We start from the raw sequence: 21074 nt of genomic DNA on the forward strand, positions 1-21074 counted from the left end.
GGACAGTGCTCAGGCCCTGAGTCCAAGCCCCAGGACTGGCAACAAAAACAAAACAAACAAAATCAACCCAAGAGATGAGCTGTCATCCTGGACTGACCTTGGGTGCATCTGGCAGTCTGTGGACTCTTGTGAAGTCAGTGAAGGCCTAGCAGCTTGCCTGGCCTGGGCTCTGGCTGGGTGGGTGAAGAATACAGAGCCACCACAACAGAGTGGCTAAGGAGCTGTAGGTTACAGACAACATCCTGACCGATGTTCTTTTCCTTTTGCTGTGAGATTTTCGGCAATTTATTTGACTCTTCTAATCCATAGCGAGGATCATGCCCACTTTAAATGGTGGGGTTGCCTTTTGTTTTTGGCCACTCCTGGGGCTTGAGCTCAGGGCCTGGCACTGTCCCTGAGCTTCTTTTGCTCAAAGCTAGCACTGCCACTTGAGCCACAGTGCCACTTCTGGCTTTTTCTGTTTTATGTGATACTGAGGAATCAAACCCAAGGCTTCATGCATGCTAGGCAAGCACTCTACCGCTAAGCCACATTCCCTCAAGTTGTTGTCCTGAGGATTAAGGCAGTTCATACATGTAGAAGAAATTTCGGCAGAGCTAAGTTTGGAATTGGTATTTTTGTGAAACATGCTGGCTGCCTTCACATAAAGGGTCCTTATGTGGAAGGGCCTTTTAGCTGCTCTGAAACACCTTCAGAGGGCACATGGCCGTCTGGTCCTTTCTCCCACTACAGCCACGAGACTGGAGCAGTTGTGATAAAGCTCAAAGGCACAGTCACCTGGCGAGGGCACTGGAGGGGAGTCGGGGACCTGGTAAATAGGTAATCCTCAGGGTGCCATTCTGTAAACCCGAGACCACCCTTCTAGCACTTGCTATTTTGGATCCCCTCAGCCAAGAGGCACAGGAGACACACATACACCATGCTCTGAACCTACCAGCAAAACCACCGAAGATTCCCGTCTCAGTTACCTAAGTACCCCATAACTCAGGATTATACTCCAATCTAGGAATAAAAACAAAAGCAGAAAGAGGGCTCTCAGGTTGCCTTGCAGACTTGAATGTAACCACTTAGGGTCTAGATCTTTTTTTTTTTGCAGGTCCTGGGGTTTGAACTCAGGGTCTAGGCACTGTCCCTGAGCTTCTTTTGCTCCAGGCTAGTACTGTACTACTTGAGCCACAGAGCCACTTCTGGCTTTTCTGAGTTTATTGGAGATAAGAGTCTGACTGTCAGGCTTCACACCCCAGTTCACAGAGCTCAGCCTCCTGAGTAGCTAGGATTACAGGTGTGAGCCACTGCTGCCCAGCTCAGACCCTTTTTTGTGAGAAGACAGAAACAAAGACAAGCACAGAGAATGCCCAAAGGTGCTCAATGCATACCACCGCCCCCCCCATCCAGCCCACCCTCTATTAAGCAAGGCAAGTCTCAGGAAGACCCAAGACTGACAGGTCCGCACCTCTTGTGAATGGAAGCCACCGAAACAGGGGTGCACATGGGACCCTGGCCAGGGGAGGGTGGGAATTCTACCTAAGAGCCCCTATGTCCCCCAACAAGCACCAGCAGTCATTCTCCATATGGAAGACAAACGGCACAGTGAAGTTCTGTGAATAAAACTTTTAATAATGTACAGCAGAAATCGGACAGGCTCATTCTTATATTAAAACAAAAGATTTCCTATATTACAACATATTTACATTTGCATACTGAAGAGGTAAAGTGTCTAAGTGGCTATTTTACAGTCCTTTCTAATAAAATGTACAAAAACAAACAGAAGTACCGAGAAAGCCGCACGGGGCCTCGATGGCGATGTGGGAACGGACTCGGTCTGTGAATCCAGAGGTACTCGCAGCCCTGGCCGCAGGAAAGCCTCAGGGAGCCAGAGCCAGAGCCCAGAGCCACGGCCTCAGCGCCTCCCAACTCTCGCCTGGAATTGAGAGTAGCAGGGTGGGCGCTGGGCCACCCACATGCAGAGGGCAGCAGGGGCCCCAAGGAGTGGGCTAGTGGCTTCGGAGTCACCAGTGGACGCGCGTTGGCGGATCCCAGAGGCCAGCTGTGACCAGGGCAGTGGAGTCTTAAGTTCATCATCACCTGTAACGCCAAGGTTCTGCTGCAGGGCTGACAGGTCAGTGGGAGGTCAGCAGGGGTGGGCAAAGAAGGTCCCCTAATGACACATTGGTACTCAAGGGAAATTAATCGGTGGCCAGTAAATTGGCCCAAAGGATTAGAGGAAGATCTCCTTTGATGCAAGAAGAGAAGTGACAGACAGGGAAAATAAATAGAAAGGCCAGGAGCACAGGACGGCCGAGGGCAGGGAGGGCTCTGTCCCTCCTCCCCAACTTTGGCAGGGATGCTGCACACATAACAAGCCTCCCCTGGGCAGAAGAGGACTCAAGATGAATGCAGTGCTTTGGGGGGGAGGGGGCCTCACCTGGGGTTCTAAATTCTAAACCCCAGGCCCTGCTGCCCACCAGTGGTCTCTGCAGAGGAGTTATGGGAATCCTCTCTCCTCAGTGGTCTTTTTTAAACACAATAATTACAGGCTCAAAAAGCTCTCAGAACCAAGCATGGAAACATCCGGTCTCAAAGCAGGCACTCCCTTGACTGAGCTCCCTTTGCAGTGCTCCAAGAGCAGCACCTAAGCCTGTCCAGTCTGATGCAGAGGTATCTCCAGGCCCAGCCAGCATGGGGACCTAGCCAGCACTTGACTCTCATTTGCTGAGCCAATGCCTGGGGTGCCACAAGCACAAAAGGGGGTGCTGGGGTGGGGAGAGGGAGACAAAATGGAAGAGACACCAAACCCCCAGGGCAAAGAGGAAATCTCACTGCTGAGTGGGAACAGGCTCAGGTACAAGGACAAACATTTCCAGTGTGATTGAGCTATGTGCGTTTGATTGAAATTTTTTTTGTTTTTTTTTTCCCCCCCAGGGATTTCTTCAAAAAAACAAATAGATTGAGAGGTAATCATCACATAGAGATGGTTTTCCTTTTACAAAAACTTAACATTATTTAAAAAAAAAGTTAAAATCCAGACCCTCCCAATAAAATAAAATAACAATAAAATAAATCAAACCACTCCAGTTAAAAGTTATGGCTTCAAAGTTATTATATACCTAAGATATGCTGACCAAACCACCACCCACAAGCGTGCTTCTAGACTTCATTAAATACTATACTTAGGTTAAATAACATGTTCAGCTCAGGCTGCTCCCTTCAGCAGGGCCCCTGAAGTGGATGCAAATCTCTCCTCTTCTCTCCACCCTGACTGGATGATCCAGCTCAAAGGCCCATGCAGACTCCCTCCCACTCAGCACCCCACCCTTCCTTTCCCCACCCCAAACCCACCACCACCAAAAATATACACTGCAGTTTCTAGAATCTGGGATGGGACAGACAGATGTGACATTCCAATGTGAGTCCCAAGAACTCACTTAGAATTCCTTGGCCCTTCCTTGGTGCTGATGAGGACGAAGCCCTCGGGCTGGCTGATTTCCCACAGCTGATGCTGACCACAACACCCACGATTTCTGCCAAGATTCTTTCTGCCCATCCTTTTCCCTCTCACATTTTGACCAAAAGCCTCTCCTGCCATGGCCAGCTGGGCCAGCTTTGGTTCCAGTCTGAAATGGAGGAGGAGAGGCTGACGTGGGATGGGTGGAGCAGCGTGCTGGGGAGAGGACCACCGTGGCAGGGGTGGGCGGGGTACCTCTAGGAAGGGCCCCGGGAACTAGATGGTGCTCACTAAGCACAGAGGCACCAGCACACGGACGGCAGGACAACCACACTCCCGGCCTGCACATGCACAAAAAGCTCAAGCAGGTAAGTGCGCACCTACAGACACACACATACACACACGTGTTAAGGGCAGGCGAGGCACGGACCAGGCACAATAGGGACGCACCTCAGCACATGCACACGTGGCTGGACAGACAGCTGGCAGATGACTCCACTGGCAGTTCCTCCAGATGTCTGCGTGAGGAGGGGAGCACACAGCTCAGAGCTGCCTGTGACAGGGGCTGCACTCTGGCTCCCCTGGACACCTTGGGGTACTTTCGGCTGATCCCTAGAGGAACACCTCCAGTGCAACTTAGCACTGGCCACAGGGCAGCTCCTCCTGGCCCCCTGCAGGCCATTCTTTCACCACTCCTGGCTATGTGCCAGATGCACCGGGTTTTGTGGATTTCCCACGGCAACCAGTTCGAGTTGTGGCATTGAGTTCTCACATGATTCACTCTCAGAGTCTCCATGCCATCAGGAGGTAAATAAAAAAGGTATCTGTGTCTCAAACCCAACAGGGGAGCAAGCGAGTCTCCCAGGCTCTGTCCCTCTTGCGGGCCAGGGCTCTGACCACAGTGGGCTGGGCAGAAACGAGAGGTAGGCCTCCACTGTACGCGCGACACAGCAGCTGTGTGTCATTACTTGCCGCCCAGGCTGCATGTACGGGGAGGAGGTTAGATCTTCACATCTTCCTGCACGCTGAGCTGGGAGAGGGTCTTCTTGATGCGCAGTGCGGTCAGGCGGGCCGCACCATTGGCATACCAGCACTCCCGCATCATCTTCCCCATCACCCGCAATGCCTGTCAGGAGAGATGCAGCGCTATCAGCTTGACCTTGACCCAGTAAAGCTTTCTGGCCCTTAGGCACTGGCTCATTTCCCTGCTGCCTCCCCATTACTGCCAAGACTATCAGACTCTGTCACCCTCCAACCATGGAAATTCTTTGCAAACTTTCCCCCTTACTCTTCCTTCTGGAAGGGAAAGGCTGTAAAGAAGAAAAAAGCTGCAGTAAAAGGCCAGCCCTCTCTTCCTCGCTCTCAAGTAAACCTAACCAGAAGCGGTGAGGAAACATTTTGGAAAATTTTGTTCTCTTATGCAACAAGAAAACACTGGGGAAAATGGGAGCCGATGTTCTTGGTGCAAAAACGCCCTCTTGTGGCTATACTCTTCAAAGGCAGAGCAGACCAGTTCTCTTCCACTGAAACACACATACATGCTACAGTTAGCGGGGAGAGGAAGGATGGATCCAAAACACGCCGAGGAGGGTTAGCGACGCTGTATGAGATGCTTGGAATCTGCTAAAAGAATTGGTTGGGTTTGTTTGTTTGGTTTTTTGGTGTGGTACTGGGGATTGAACTCAGGATCTGTCTCTAAACTTTTTTTGCTCAAGGCAACTCCCCTCTGGTTTTGTGGTGGGTAGGTAGAGATAAAAGTCTCACAGACTCTCCTGCCTGGGCTGGCTTTGAACTGCAATCCTCAGATCTTAGCCTCCTGAATAGCTAGGATTATAAGCATGAGCACCAATGTCCAGCACCTTTTTAATTTTTTTGTGACAGGCCTAGGTTGACCTCTCAACTCACAATCTTCATGCCTTAGGCCTCCTCATCCATGCCCGGAGTGAGGGGAATGAGTCTTAAATGTTCTCATCACACATGCATAAATAAAGTAACTAAGTAGGGTCACAGATGTGCTAACGTGACTGCAGTAATCCTTTACAACATATACAATATCAAATTAGCATGTGTATACCTTAACTATAATACACTTGTCAACCATACTTCAAATAAAGCTTAGCTGGTGTGGCTGCCAGTGCCACTGTTCCACAAGCCAAGTGTGGTTTTCTCCTGTACTACCACATCAGCCCACATGATAGTTTAGCGCCCCTCCAGCTCACTCTATGTTTCTGTCTCCAGCTGACCAACTCCATTAGGCCCAAAGGAAGCCTATTTCCTCTAGGCTGTTACCTCCACAGAGCACCCTACAGTGAATGAGAACAAAGAAGGTAGCCAGAAGGATCAGCAGTAACAGCATAAAAGAGTACAAACAGCATTCCTGACCTGAAATCACTTGAACCAGAAGTGGTGGGTTTTGGATTCTTTCACATTTGGGAAATATTTGTATACAAACAATAAGATGTCTTAGAGATGAGAAGCAAGTCTAAGCATAACATCATTAATACAAGATTTTTAGTGAGACTGCATCTGTTCTCTACCCGCCACTTGAGGGCAAGGTGACCTGTCATGTGAGATCAGGTGAGCAATTTTCCATTTGTAGCACCATGTTGGCGATCAAAAAAATTCAGATTTTTGCCAGACGTGGTAGCATATGTCTGTAATCCTAGTACTTGGGCTACAATAATGACTTAGTTTAAGGCTGGTCTGGGCTACAGACCAAGACTGTCTAAAGAAACAAATAAGGAAAAAAATCTCAGATTTTGGACTTTCAGATAATGGATGTAAATCTTTTATATGGTGCAGATATAAGGCAGACAGAAAAAGCCATAGCAGTCAAAGAAGCTTTTACCTCGTAACTCTGCCACCAGTTGGGGATGTTGGGACGTAGCTTCTGATCACAGACAACCTTTCGCATTTCCTCAATGGAAGGGTCAGAGGGCACTAAGTCATAATATGGCAGTTGATACTCTTCATGGACTCCTGGGAGAAAAGAAAATATCTATCAGCAAAAGAAAGGGAGAGATTACTCCATAGTGAGTGAAGAGCCCACACTTCTATCTGCAATGCTGCTTCCCACTAGGATGAACTGGTGTTTGAACTCAAGGCCTCAAGCTATTGGTTAAGATTGGGTGGGTCTTACTATCCTGTTTACCCCAGGTTGAATGCCAGTGTTTCACTGGCCCCTTGCCTCCAGGGGTCTAGATGACCCTCCAGAACTCTTCAGTGCATTTCCACTCTGGAACTGGCATGCAACAGCTTGCGGTGAAAGGGCCAGTGAAGCACCAGCAACCCTCAGACAACCCATCATGCAGAAACCGTGAACATGATAAAAGGTCAAATAAAAAGGTACCTCCAGAATTGCACCTTCGAGCAATCTCCCAATATACTAGCCCAAGGGCATAAATATCAGCACATTTAAATGAATCGAAATGTTTCATATTGATGGTTTCATCAAGTACTTCGGGAGCCATGTATCTGTAAGAGCAAGAGAAATGCAGTTATGCACAGAACATAATGCCTGCTCTCTGAATGTGGGAGAGCATCACTCTGTACAGGCCTTTGGGGACAAGCGGGCACTTGTTTTTATTGCATACACTCCTTCTGTTCTAAATCCAAGCTTAAACACTTTAGTATCAATTTAGCAATATGAAGCTACTTGTATTCCTATGGTTATTTTTTGTTCTTGTTGGTCGTGGGGCTTGAACTCCAGGCCTGGGCACTGTCACTGAGCTTCTTTGTGCTCAAGGCTAGCACTTTACCACTTGAGCTACAATGCCACTTCCAATTTTTGAATGGTTAATTGAAGGTAAGAGTTTCTTGGGGACTTTTCTGCCTGGGCTGGCTTTGAACCACAATCCTCAGATCTCAGCCTCCTGAGTAGCTAGGATTACCAGGCACGAGCCACCAGTGCCTGGCTTTGTCATTATTGTTGTATAAGTGCCAAGGCTTGAACTCAGTGCCTCACATTCTTGCTTGGCTTTCTTGCTTGCAGTTGGTGTTCAACCATCCAAGCCATACCTCTAGTCAGGCATTTCCCTGGCTAGGTGGAGATGGGAGTCTCACAGACTTTTCTGCTTAACTGTGAACAGCAGACTTCTGGATCTCTGTCTCCTTAGTAGCTAAAATTATAGGTGTGATCCACTGACACCTGGCTATTTTATTTTTTTGAAACAGGGTCTCACAGTGTTGTACAAACTGACACCTAACTCACAATTCTCTTGCCTCAGCCTTCCAAATGCTAGGATTATAGGCATGCACTACCAAGCATAGGTGTATGTTTACTTTAGCAGTATGGGGGTTTGAACACAGGGTCTCACACTTGCTAAGTAGTCATTTTACAGCTTAAGCCATACCTCCAACCCTATTTAGGGGATTATTATTTTGAGATAAGGTTTCCCTTTATGGTCTCACCTGGCCTGGACTACGGTCCTCCTATCTGTACTTCCTCTATCACTGGCATAACAGGTGTATGCTCCTGTGCCAGCCACTGACTGAAAGGGAATCTCGTCCCAGGCTGGCTGCAAACCACAATTCTCCCATTTCTACCTCCCACGTAGCCTATCTGTATCTTTACTTTTTATCATTATGATTTCTCAGCAGAGGGTATGCGGTGGCTACATAAGCATTACAGTGCATAGCATTTGGTTGCTACTAGAACCTTTCACTCCACTGAATGAAGAAGCTGCAGGACTGGATTGCATTTAAATTTCAGTGTGAGCTGGGTGCTGGTGGCTCACACTTGTAATCCTAGCTACCTACTCAGAAGGCTGATCTGAGGAGGACTGCAGCACAAAGCCAGCCTGGGGAGCAAAGTCCACAAGACTCTTATCTCCAAGTAAGCACCAAAAAGCTGGAAGTAGAGCTGTGGATCAAGTGGTAGAGTGCTAGTCTTGAGCAAAAAAAACACCTCAGGCACAGCATCCAGGCCTGAGTTCAAGCTCCAGGATAGGAACAAAAACAACAAATAAATAAATAATATATATTTACATATATATATACACACACACATTCTGAACTTTTGTTATCTGCTTGATTGCAAATAGGTGAAAACTGTAGAGTCACCTTTAGTGAAAGTTACCCTTTCTTGACTTTGAGTAGTAAGTACAATTAATTACTGTGGCTTGAGCCCCTTTACCTCTCACAATAGATCAGTGGCAGTCATCATTCAGATCAAAAGGACAAAAAGCAAACCCAGCACTGGTGGCTCACACCTGTAATCCTAGCTGCTCCAGAGGCTGAGTTCTGAGGATCAGTTTGAAGCCAGCCTTGGGCAGAAAAGTCTGTGAGCCAGAAGTGAGGCTGGGATGTAGCTCAGTGGCAAAGCGCATGCCTAGCCAAGTGCAACGTCCTGGGTTCAATCCCCAGTACCAAAAAAAAAAAAAAAAAAAAAAGAAAAGACAAAAAATACAGTTAAAAACAAAACAACCCAACCAAAAAGCCAGAAGTGGCACTGTGGCTCAAGTGGTAGAGCGCTAGCCCTGAATAAAAGAAGCCCAGGGACAGTGTCTAGGCCCTGAGTCTGTTTAAGTCCTAGGACTTGGGGGGGAAAAAAAGGACAAAAAGTAACCACATGGCCCAATGGTAGAGTGCTTGCTTCACATACATGAAGCCCTGGGTTCGATTCCTCAGCACCACATATATAGGAAAAGCCGAAAGTGGTGCTGTGGCTCAAGTAGTAGAGTGCTAGCCTGGAGCAAAAAGAAGCCAGGGATAGTGCTCAGGCCCTGAGTTCAAGCCCCAGGACTGGCCAAAAAAAAAAAAGAGAAAAGATTTAAAAAGTAACCACGTGGGGCTGGGAATATGCCCTAGTGGCAAGAGTGCTTGCCTTGTATACATGAAACCCTGGGTTCGATTCTTCAGCCCTGGGTTTGATTCCCCAGCACCACATATATAGAAAATGGCCAGAAGTGGTGCTCTGGCTTAAGTGGCAGAGTGCTAGCCTTGAGCAAAAAGAAGCCAGGGACAGTGCTCAGGCCCTGAGTCCAAGGCCCAGGACTGGCAGAAAAAAAAAAAAAAAAAGGACCCATAAATCAATGAATGAGCATGCTGAGCCCATCTCAATTGGCTCTGTTCCACACAGAACACACCCCTGCCTCCTCTAAGGTCTCTGCACAAGCTACCCTTTAGACCGAAATATTTCATTTTTCCCATCTAGCCACACCTGGTGCCCACCACCCTCCAAATCTCCCTCCAGATTCTCTACTGTCTCCACCCGCAGCAGGGCACATACATTTCCATAGAGCTCTAGTCCCAGCACAGGAATCTGTTATGTGTGACTATGTGGCTTGGAGGGTGGGGAATGGGTGTTTGACTCAGCTTACAACTGCCCACCCATCCTTTTGTTTACATTTCCTCCAGTATGCATGGAAAGGCTATAGGAACTCAGGACAAGCCAGTGAGTGATGGCGGCTCCTTCTTACCGCTTGGTTCCCACTCTCTGATTTGGAGCAATGTCAATGGTGTCAGTGACTGCATCATGACGGACAGCCAGGCCAAGATCTGCAATGGCACACATGCCATTTTTCTTCACCAGGATGTTCTTTGATTTTAAGTCTCGATGAGCAATTCCAGGCTTTCCTGGTGGAGACAAAACCAAGAATGAATGAATGAATAAACAAAACAAAACAAAACATACATATATATATATATTTAAAGGTAGTATAAGTGGTAAGAGACTCTAGAGCCAAGACTGTGTGTGCTCAAGTTCTGGTGTAGCCCTCCTGTACACCCAGTGATACATGGGTACCCTGGGAACGACCTGTGGGTAAGGAAAGGCTTAAGGCTGAGGTGGTATTTGCTAATAGAGCTACTGGTAAAGCTGCCACCTGCGGGCCATAAATAGTAAGGTGGAGAGCTGCAGAGAAGCTCAGAGTTCAGAATCAAGCAGGTCTGAACGTGGGCACTGATGGGATCAGCACAGAGGTCAGCAACAGACCCAACTATCATACTTGTTTTCTTACCATGGCTAGCAAAAGCTGTTTACCACGTCAAATCAGGCACTAGGAATTCCACCTGCAACTAGGTGAGACCAAATCTCCCAGAGGTAACATTATAGTCAACAAGCAGCCAGGTGAGCCCAGGGTCTCACTAGCACAGTCTGTAAGTCAGTATCCCCATGTGAAATTACTGCGATGAAGCTGGGCATGGTGGTACATGCCTGTCCAGCTATAAGGGAGGTGGACATAGGAAGATCTTAAAGTAAGCATGGGCAAAAAAATAGAATCTACCACAAAAAACTAAGCTGGTCTAAGCATTGGTGGCTCATACTTATAATCTTAGCTACTGAAGAATCTGAGATCTGAGGATCGTGGTTAAAAACCAGCCCAGGCAGGAAAGTCCATGAGATTATCTCAAATTTAACACTAAAAAGCCAGAAGTGGAGCTATTGCTCAAGTGGTACAGTGCTAGCCTTGATCACAAAAGCTCAGCAACAGTGCCTTGAGCCCTGAGTTCAAATCCTGGGACTGGTGCAAAAAGAAAACATAAAAGGAAAAACAAACATATCAAGCTAGGTGTAGTAATATACTCTTATGATCCCAGTTATGGGGGAAGCAGAGGTGGGAGCATAGAGTTCTAAGGCTGACCTTGGGCAAAAGCAGTAGGCTGAGATCTGAGGATCTCAGTTTGAAGTCAGTCCAGGGCAGGAAAATCTGAGAGATTCTTATCTCCAAGACACACACACACACACACACACACACACACACACACACACACACACACACACACACACACACACACACACACACACACACACACACACACACACACACACACACACACACACACACCCCCAAAGTGGAAGTGGAGCTGAGTCTCAAGTGATAAAACACCAGTCTTGGACAAAAAAGTTCAGGGACAGTACGCTGGTCCTAGGTCTGGCACACCAAAAGAAAGAAAATAAACTACTAAAGTGATTCTTTTCAGTTCCATTCTCCTCTACGCACACTGTTGAGTGTCTGAGGTGGTTACTTCTTAGCAAGTAACTATGTCACCCCACTGACAACTGGACCCTGTGGGTAGACCTCCCTAAGGGACTTCTAAAGACTGAGGAGGAGTGTCTGGCTATCTTTTGTTTTCACTCAAATAAAGCTCAAAACTCTGCCCTTAAACTTCAGCTCCTGAGGTCCCGTCCCAACTTTGCCAAGCAAAATGAAGTTCTAGGAAGGAAATCAGGATGGACAGGCTGTTAGCCAACCCTTCCTATTCCTCAATCGAGCCCACTCACCTTGAGTGCCCACAATTTCCATGTGTAGGTGCGCTAGGCCACTGGCTGCAGACAGGGCCAGCTTAATCATACCCTCGATGGTCACTGTGTAGCGGTTCAGATAATCAAATAGGGAGCCGTGCTCGTGATAGTCAGAGACAAGCCATAGCTGTGTCCAGGTGCCATTATCTGCAAAGAACACATGCATTCTGGAATAGGCATAACCATCAGAACAGGGAGAATGTGTACAACATGAAATCCAAGTGTACTCTGAATTTGTTTCTTGCCTCCACATCCCTTAGTGCCCCCTTCGCCTACTCTGCCACAGTGGCCCACAGCTCTAGGCTCCAGTGAGGACTGAGGCTGTAGAATGATTCAAAACGGAAGTTCACTTTTCTGCCAAGTTTGAAACACTAGGAAAGTGCACTTAGGAAAAGCAACAGGTTGACCATTTTTGTTATATTGCTGCTTTTGGTCCTGAAGGGATTCACTTGCTCAACCGCATTAGAAGCACACTTGGCAGCACACAGCACTGCCAAGGAGGGAAGCCTGGAGAGTCCTCTGCACGCCCTTGGCCCTCTAACACAGCACAGCCACACACCTGTCTCTCAGCTAGGAATGCTCAGGGAGAGCAGGAAAGATCTCCTACAGGCCTTGTATACTACAATTCACAAACAGTCTACCTCCAGGTATTTCCACAGAGGCCACCTTGCCCTTGAGGAGAACAACAGGAGGCAGGTAGCACACACATACCCCCTACAGTCTTCTGGCATGGGCAGTGGGAAGAAGGGAGGAGCCCGGAGCAGTTAGGGAGGGCTGAAAGGAGAAAAAAAGAAACAACAGAAACAAATAATCTAATTAGGCCATGCTACTGTCACCAGAAGACTGGAAGTTGGATTGAGAACTCACAAATTCTAGGCTAGTGTGAGTTCCAGGGCTCTATACTAAATCTATGGTGGTAAAAAGACAAGAACAAAAAGAGTCTGATCTTTCTCCTACCCTGCCCTACTGTGGGTTTCGACAGCCAGATCCCTCCTCACACAAGCTGCGAGAATCAACAGAGTGGCTGCTGCAAACACCCCAGGCTTGCTTTCTCTTATCCAACACACAACTCCCCACACTCCAACCAACTACCAGGTTCTGAGGATGCTGGCAAGTTAAAAGGGAAGACAGGTTTTCATCCTTTCAGATGTACACAAGGTGTAACTTTATAAAAAAAAAATTGTAAAGAGCAGCTTATTCACAGGGCATGACCCCTTCTCTTCCCTTCTACATAAGTCTCAAGACTCCTGAGCTTGGGGGCAGCTGGGCCCATCAACAGCCTCTACAATAGGGCAAGGAATGAGCCGTCTGTTGTTGTTTTAGGAATGAAAACCAAACACTTAACATCTTTCTCAGACTTTACATACTAACTTCTAAGTGACTGTGCCACTGAGCAAGCTGTGTCACAACTGTCAGAGACTCTTCTAGAAAACAGCCTCATTCCCACTCTTCCGGGGAGCTCTGTGAGGGTAAGAATGGTGTCATCTCATGTGACACCAGAGCAATTGTAAAGGTCCTTGTCCACAGGGGCAAATAAATGCTATTGCATGAATGAATGTAACTCTAGTTATTACACATCTTATCAGACTAAAATAGAATCCTTTAAAGAAGCCCCATTATAACCTGGCCTCTGCCTATAGCTCTAGCTGTTTTTTACAGCAATAGAGCAATCCTAAGTTACCTGTAGGGTTCTAAACACACCTCACATCTTTGCGCATGTCTGAAGGGCCCTCTCCACTGGTTTTCCTTCCTGACCAATTCTTTCCACCTTTGTCTTAATCAAGCTCAGGTGTCATTCACCTCCAATCTGTGCTTACTAGAATAGCTGGAACTGTCTATTATTAACTATTAGTTTACCAGTCTATGAGGTCCTCATATATACAGATACACCTGGAAAAAGCAAGAGACTCAAAACAAAAGCAAGAAAAGAGGGGCAAGGAGGAGGAAACAAAGACCTCAGGTACGCATCATAGGCTGAGTTTCACAGCTACTACGGGACACTCCAAGGACAGATGGGTTTTTCTTCTTCTGTGGCTGTTCACTACAAGTGCATGTGGTGCTTACATAAAGATTGTTGGCAAGAGCCAGTTTGGAGAGGAATGTCCCAGTATCTGGATGGCATGCATGCTGTGGTTACCCTTTCCTGGCAGAAGTGAGGCCACAATTCTCCATTCTAGCCACTTTCAAAATATCCTCACTTGGGCTGGAAATATGGCCTAGTGGGAAAGTACTCGCCTCATATACATGGGTTCGATTCCTCAGTACCACATATATAGAAAAGGCCCTAAGTGGGGCTGTGGCTCAAGTAGTAGAGTGCTAGCCTTGAGCAAAAGGAAGCTAGGGACAGTGCTCAGGCCCTGAGTCCAAGGCCCAGGACTTGCAAAAACAAAAACAAAAACAAAATACCCTCACTGGAGCCCTACAGAGACTACACTGGGGGTGGTTTCTGTGTCAAAGTAGAGAGACTAGACAGTAGGGTGAGGACACGTATGGTGTTGATCTACATTTAACAATTTGGGTTTCTGAATAGGTTTTGCATGGCACAAAAGGTCCACATCTTATGAAGGGCTTAAAAGTTAGGATCTCATTCAGACTTTCTTCCTATAGTTTATAGCCTGGGAGCCAAACAGCCGTGCATTCCACTGCACTTAGATTCTGGTCACCTTCCATCTGAGAATGTTGCTGACTTGAGGCTCCCTGGTACCCTCACCCAGTCCTTTACCTTTATTGTCAGCAGCAATAAATCCAAGGATGTTTTCATGGCGCAGCATTACTGTCTGGTATATCTCTGCTTCGCGGAACCAGGACCGTTCTTCACGAGAAGAGAAAATTTTCACAGCCACATCACCACCCCTCCAGCGGCCGCGCCACACTTCTCCAAACCGGCCCTTGCCAATAATCTCTTGTAAAACAATGGTTCGGGCCACTGTGCGCTGAACAAAAAGGGGTAGCCCTGTAGACCAAAGAATGGGTAGAAATTTGACATTATGACTTTGCAAACTTTTGGAACCTGCATGCTTCCTGCACTACTGGCAAGGCCCTCCACACAGTGTCTCCATTCTACACTGGTCCACTAACTACAGAGTACAGTAGTTGGCCCGGCATCATTGTTAGGTAGTCTACCAGCAGGCTGAGCCAGCTGGTGACTGGGAGTGAGTGCGCACAGAAGAGAAATACATGATTAACTGCTGCGTACCAAAGCAGTTTCTCCTCCAGTTGGTATGGATGGTAAGTTTCTATGTAAATGTTTCACCAGATTTACCAACTCTACAGCCAGCCACCTGTGGGCCAACCCACCCACATCTGCTGTTCTCTGATGGAAACAAGAGGTCTGGCAAGATGACAGTGACCAGGGGGCATGGTTCCAATGGTAGAGTGCCTACACAGGCCAGGTTCATACCAAAAAGTTCAAACCCCACCCCCACCCCCCAAAATAAAAAGATGCAAGAGCTGCCTTCTGACCATTCTTCTACTAGCCACTAGAGGGCAATGTTGTGTGGCCTAAGACACCCAGAGATCAAAGCTCTACTCAAGGAAACTCCAGGTATAGACTATCCATCTAAGTCTCATTTTACTGACTTTGTAGGACCTTGTTACTGCTCCGTTTAACTCATCCATTACCTCCTTTTCTATTTCCTGCTTAAGATCAAAGAACAACTGTTATTGGTGGATTCGTGTTACTTTACCTAAATTATTAAATTAGCTTATCTCCTCACAACCACCTGAAAGGTAGGCATTTCCACTTAACAGAAAAAAACAAACACCTACTAAGGCTCAAAAGGGAACATTACATAACTCATTCTAACTCACACAAACAGTTACATGACAAAGCAGGGATTAAAATCCAGGACTCCACAATCCATGCTTTTAACTACACAGTATACAACCACCACATTTCCAAATTAGAAACAGGTCCCTATCCTACTCTGGCCCTTCTTTTATTTTTTTATTATTTATTTATTTTTTTAATTTTTTTATTTTTTATTTTTTTGGCCAGACCTGGGCCTTGGACTCAGGGCCTGAGTGCTGTGCCTGGCCTCTTCTTGCTCAAGGCTAGCACTCTGTCACTTGAGCCACAGCGCCCCTTCTAGCCGTTTTCCATATATGTGGTGCTGAGGAATCAAACTGAGAGCTTCATGTGTAGGAAGCAAGCACTCTTGCCACTAGGCCATACTCCCAGCCCTGGCCCTTCTTTTAAATCTTCCAACAGGTCTTGCTGCTCATCTCACCCTGCTTGTGCTCTACACATCCATTCAGCCCACCGTTCCAAACAGGAGGCTGGCATATGAGTGACTTCATTCTCTACATGGCCCGTACCCTTTCGAGGGAGGTGAACACAGGTTTTCACACATGAAAGTTTTCAGTAAATGTTTTTTACCTGTAAGGTGAAGTATGGCCTCCCAAAGCCCTTTATACCTAGACTAGCTCCCCTTTCCCAACCCCTCAGCACAGGAACCCATAAATCCTTACAAAATTCCAGTCATTCTTCAAGACCCCCCCTCAAATGTATCCTCAGCTGTAAGACTCCCGAACGATCCCGCTCTCTCCTAGTCAAGCCAGCACTGGCCTCTCTGTAGCCTTTGTTCCCAGAGGGTATTCAGTTTATACTTTGTTCAAATGAATTGGAATTCACATAAACATCATGGACTTATTACTTTAAAAAACGACATTATAAAAAGCCCCACACCTTGGAAGCCCTGCACATTCTACACTGAGAATGAATGAAACCACCCAGAGACAAATAGTCATTAGCCATGGTACTCCTGGTGCTTGGACACCTAGTCACTCTGCCTTCCCAGCCTCAGCTGATCCTGGCCCTGCAGTCTCTGGACACTCAAGTCCCCTCTTCCCACAGCCAATCAAGACACAGCCAGGCATTTTCAACTACTGGCCTACCTCTGCCGACAAAGAACAAGCCATATATTTTCTGTTTCTAAAAATACGCAGTTTTAAAATATATTCATTTTGGGGCTCTCTGCTGCCAAGCTTAATAAAGGCAAAACCACTGACATTCAGGAGGTGTCACAGCTCACAGTCTTCCCTGTGTTCAAGGAGGAATGTCTAGCCATGGTTGATGGCACAACTTCCCTCCAGAACAATAGTCTATCCCAGGGCAGGGAAACACAGAAACGTGTCACAAGGAGGACCTGTAGGTTCTAGCTAGAATGGCAACTCACTGATCTTTGTGGCTGATTTTTTTCTTTAAAAATGGAAAACCATAGTTATTAAAATAATTATCTTAATTAAAAAAAACACCTCTTGTAGTCATGTTCACATCTAATACCTAGCTGAGCTACTGCATAAGACCTCTGTCTTAAAATTCTGGTCTCATGCCAAGGCTCACTGTTAGGTTCAATGCCCTCATCTAAGAAAGACTGGGACAACAGGCACTGCAGGAACTGGAGCCCAAGCTATGCTGGAAGCCCAACCTGTCTTTACGAGAACCCCCACCAAAAAGCCCTCAGGCAGTGATATAAGTCAATGATTCACCAGAACCCAACTCCAAGCTCAGCTCAACGTCCTTAAACTCCCCTTGTGGCTGCCCAGAGATCAATGATTAGCTGTCAGCACCTCACAGGAATCCAGCACACTCCTATTTCTCAAAAGGGGCCCTTAAACGGGACACTCCACTACTCAGGTGGAACCAGCTGCATTTTTCATAGATGAACAGGGGTAAGAGTTGAAAAGAGGCAGGGTTTCTGCAAGGGAGAGCTTTGCACTTGACCTTTGGAATCCCAGGGAATGAAAGATTTTTCTGTGAAGCCATTATCATATCTTATTACATGCTGGACTCTAAAAGAAGGGGAATTATGAAACCAAATGACTCAATGCTGGTAGAAACAAATGCAGGGCCCCCTGCCTTCCTCAAAAACACTCTCCTGCTGGGAAACAGTCATGAGGGCCAGCAAACACGACAGACGCCTGGAGAGCCTGGAGAACCACGAACCTGAGCCAGACCCTGATGTGGAGAGATCGTAGACAAGATCCTGGAGTGTCTTGTCTTTGGAGAGACACATCTCACAGGAGGGATCTTCCATGTCCAGCCTCTGGCGGTTGTGATAGACTCGCTGATGATAGTTAATGACAAGGAAGACAATGATGATGATGAGAAACAGGAGGAAGACTGGACCAGCAATAATGCCTACCAGCTCCACAGGGCCCCACATGGAAGAGTGCTCAGGCTCCTTGGGGTGACCTGGTCAAATGACAGAGGGAGGGAAAGAATACAGAGTAAAAAGAAGAGAAACTTGTCTATCCCCAACCCTACTCCCAAGTGAAAAAGACCCCTTTCTCCCTAGCTTCGGGTTCCTCTGACCCATTCTGGTCTTACTGGGCCAGACTGCCTGCCTACATGCTCTTAAATGCCACCTTCTTTAGTTGAGGCAACTCTCCAACAGTCAAACCAAACCCACTCTGGAAGTTCAAAGCATGTCAAGGATCCTGTCTTGGTCTGCACAATTGCTAGATTCTGTTCGCTAGGCTCTGCTCCAGTGTCCCTCCAACACTTGCTAAGGGGCTCACCTTCTCAGGGTGGTATCTGGTACTTCTCTACTGTACTAACCACCTACTTCTAGCCCCTCTTTATACTATCCATCTCCTCCTCAGAGCAGACCCTCCACATGGCTCTGGCCTTCCTTCATCCTCAATCAGTCCTCTTTCCTCTGGACAAATCCCTGCTTGGCTCTGCTGCCAATGGTTGCTCAGCCACTCTTGCAGCTGGCACATCTGAAACTAACTTGAACATCTGCCTCTCTCATCTTCTAAGCTACAAACTTGACTTAGGAGCAATTGCATACCTTCCACCTCAGGGAGCAGCGAAAAGGCACCTTTAACTATCACTGGGCCAGCGGACTGGAGAAAAGCAAAACAAAGATGAAAGGACAAAGTGGGTGCCCTACCTCCAAGTTGAGCCAATAGTCCAACAAGGGCGTCCACTCACCACTGGGCACCCTGAGGTCGATCTTGTTGCAGAAGTCAGAATAGCAGCAGTGGGTGTTGCGCAGATCCTCTGAGCTCAAGCAGTAAAAGGGCTTTCCAGCAGGGACCAGCTCCACTTTGGGGATGCAGGTGCGCACGTGGTGCTCCATCCCATCCAGGTTGAAGATGGAAACCATACAGGCCCCATCTGTTTCACACGTGTAGTTGGTCTGTACACAGCTGGTGCACGCACACAACAGAGCTGCAGGAAATTGGGAGCAGACATCGACAGCAATGGTAAGATCTTTTCCAGGCTTAGAATATAATCCCTTAGCATACTTCACACTCCAAAATAAGAAGCTTTTGTGGAGATGGAGTCAAAAAGCTATTTCCACTGGGTACAACCTTTTCACTTACTTATGCAGCTCACAAATAAGACCTTATAGGTTCCACAGCTGCTATTAGTGCTGTTTCATGTCTGAGAGACAGAGATCTTTGTATTGCAACTAAAGCCTCTGATGAGAGAAAGTCTCTTCTCTTTGGAGAACAGAAGGCAACCCCCCTCCCCCCATATTCCATGCAAAAACCTTGCAGTCAGTATCACCACATGTCCACTCTCCCACCTTGGGTACCAGGCATGCCTAGTTTCCCAAATGTGGTAAATACATTCTCACACATTCTCTTTGTTTTTGGTGGTGGGGGGGGAGGGCAGTACTAGGCTTGATCTCAGGGCGCTGGGCTTTGTGCTCCTAACTGGTGCTCTACCATTTGAACCACACCTCCAGTCCAGCTTTTTTGCTGGATAACTGGAGATAAAGTTGGACTTTCCTGCCCAGGCTGGCTTCAAACTTCAGTCCTCAGATCTCAGCCTTCTGAGTAGCAAGGATTTCAATCCTGAGCCACTAGTGCCCAGCTCTCACATATTCTTTTCTGCTCTTCTTCCTTCTTCTTCCTCCTCCTCCTCCTTTTTTAATGTTAGTTCTGGGGCTTGAAGTCAGGGCCTGGATGCTGTCCCTGAGCTTTTTTGTTCAAGGCTAGCATTCTACAACTTGAGCCACAGCTCTACTTCTGGCTTTTTGGTGATTAACTGGAATTACAGAGTCTCATGGAGTTTCCTGCCTGGGTTAGCTTCAAACTGAAATCCTCAGATTTCAGCCTCTTGAGTTGCTAGGATCACAGGTGTGAGCATAGTGGAGCTCAGTTCTCACATATCCCTTTACTGCATTGCTTTTGTCCTGAATAACTCTTACAAACTCTTCGAAATTCTGCTGAAATATCACTTTTTCTTTTTAGTGCTGGTACTGGGGCTTGGATCCGTGGCTCCAAGTTCCTGATTAGTTTTTTTCACTCAAAACTGGCACTCCATCACTTGAACCACAGCTCCATGTCTGGCTTTGCAGTAGTTAACTAGTGATAAGAATTGTCCAGGGCTGGGGATATCGCCTAGTGGCAAGAGTGCTTGCCTTATATACATGAGACCCTGGGTTCAATTCCCCAGCACCATATATACAGAAAATAGCCAGAAGTGGCGCTGTGGCTCAAGTGGCAGAGTGCTAACCTTGAGCAAAAAGAAGCCAGGGACAGTGCTCAGGCCCTGAGTCCAAGCCCAAGGACTGGCAAAAAAAAAAAAAAAAAAAAAAAAAATTGTCCAACCTCTCTGTACATCAGTTTGATAATAAAAATTTGAAGAAAAAAAAAAAGAATTGTCCAGATTTTTCTGCCCAGGCTGATCTATCCTCAGATCTCAGCCTCCTGAGCCATGGACCTCAAACATCACTTCTTATGACGAATTTGCCCAGACCACTCCTTTATCATCTCTACCCTTTTATGTTTGGTGCCCTTTTATGCGCGCCAAAAAGGATGTCCTCCAAAGAGAATTTTAGTACCTATCACATAAAGCTGACTTAATGCAGAAAAAAGTACTCAATAAATTTAACCCATCCACAAAGCTTCTTGGATAATACTTAAGCATGCATATATACATGCACACGATATTGTTTTTCTAATAGGCAGTATATACAATCTCCTGTGGGACTAATAAACGTATCTGGGTATGTATCACAAATAACCGTGTGCCACTGACAGGAAATTACAGAAAATGAATTTGGTGCCTCTAAAAGCCATTCAGCAGCCGTGGAATCTGCAATCCTTTATTTATCTGACTTACAAGAATAGCACAGACAGCAGCAGTTGGTTCTTCCCAACACTGTCCCCCACGAGCCTAACCTAGCCCTGACCTCTTAGGATGGGTAAGAATGTTGCTTCGGCCACTAGAACACCAAGGCTGGAATGAGGCACTCACCCAATCAGGTGACAGAGAGAAGAAGGTGCCAAGTCTTAGGTGCCACATTCAGTGAGCATTGCCTGTTGGAAGACATGCACTAAGGCTCAGTCTCATGAGAAATCCCCACTTCAGCTGTAAATAATTTTATCTTTGAGGTGGAGATTGAGAGAAGACCAAAGTTC

At 46.9% G+C, this 21074-nt stretch overlaps 1 protein-coding gene across 1 annotated transcript in view; it reads right to left on the reverse strand.

Moving 5' to 3' along the window:
- Nucleotides 1-3341: 3341 nt before the first annotated feature.
- Nucleotides 3342-21074, reverse strand: part of Acvr1b (activin A receptor type 1B) — a 35999-nt gene continuing 18266 nt past the window's right edge. Inside the window, exons 2-9 of the mRNA XM_048364138.1 lie at nt 18631-18870; nt 17638-17886; nt 14413-14643; nt 11670-11837; nt 9865-10021; nt 6795-6919; nt 6294-6424; nt 3342-4571 (exon numbers count right to left, since the gene is read on the reverse strand). Coding sequence (XP_048220095.1) covers nt 4446-4571; nt 6294-6424; nt 6795-6919; nt 9865-10021; nt 11670-11837; nt 14413-14643; nt 17638-17886; nt 18631-18870 — 1427 coding nt within the window. The 3' untranslated portion in view covers nt 3342-4445. The remainder of the gene's footprint in view (nt 4572-6293; nt 6425-6794; nt 6920-9864; nt 10022-11669; nt 11838-14412; nt 14644-17637; nt 17887-18630; nt 18871-21074) is intronic.

Source organism: Perognathus longimembris, chromosome 1, assembly GCF_023159225.1.
Source record: "Perognathus longimembris pacificus isolate PPM17 chromosome 1, ASM2315922v1, whole genome shotgun sequence".
NCBI lineage: Eukaryota > Metazoa > Chordata > Mammalia > Rodentia > Heteromyidae > Perognathus > Perognathus longimembris.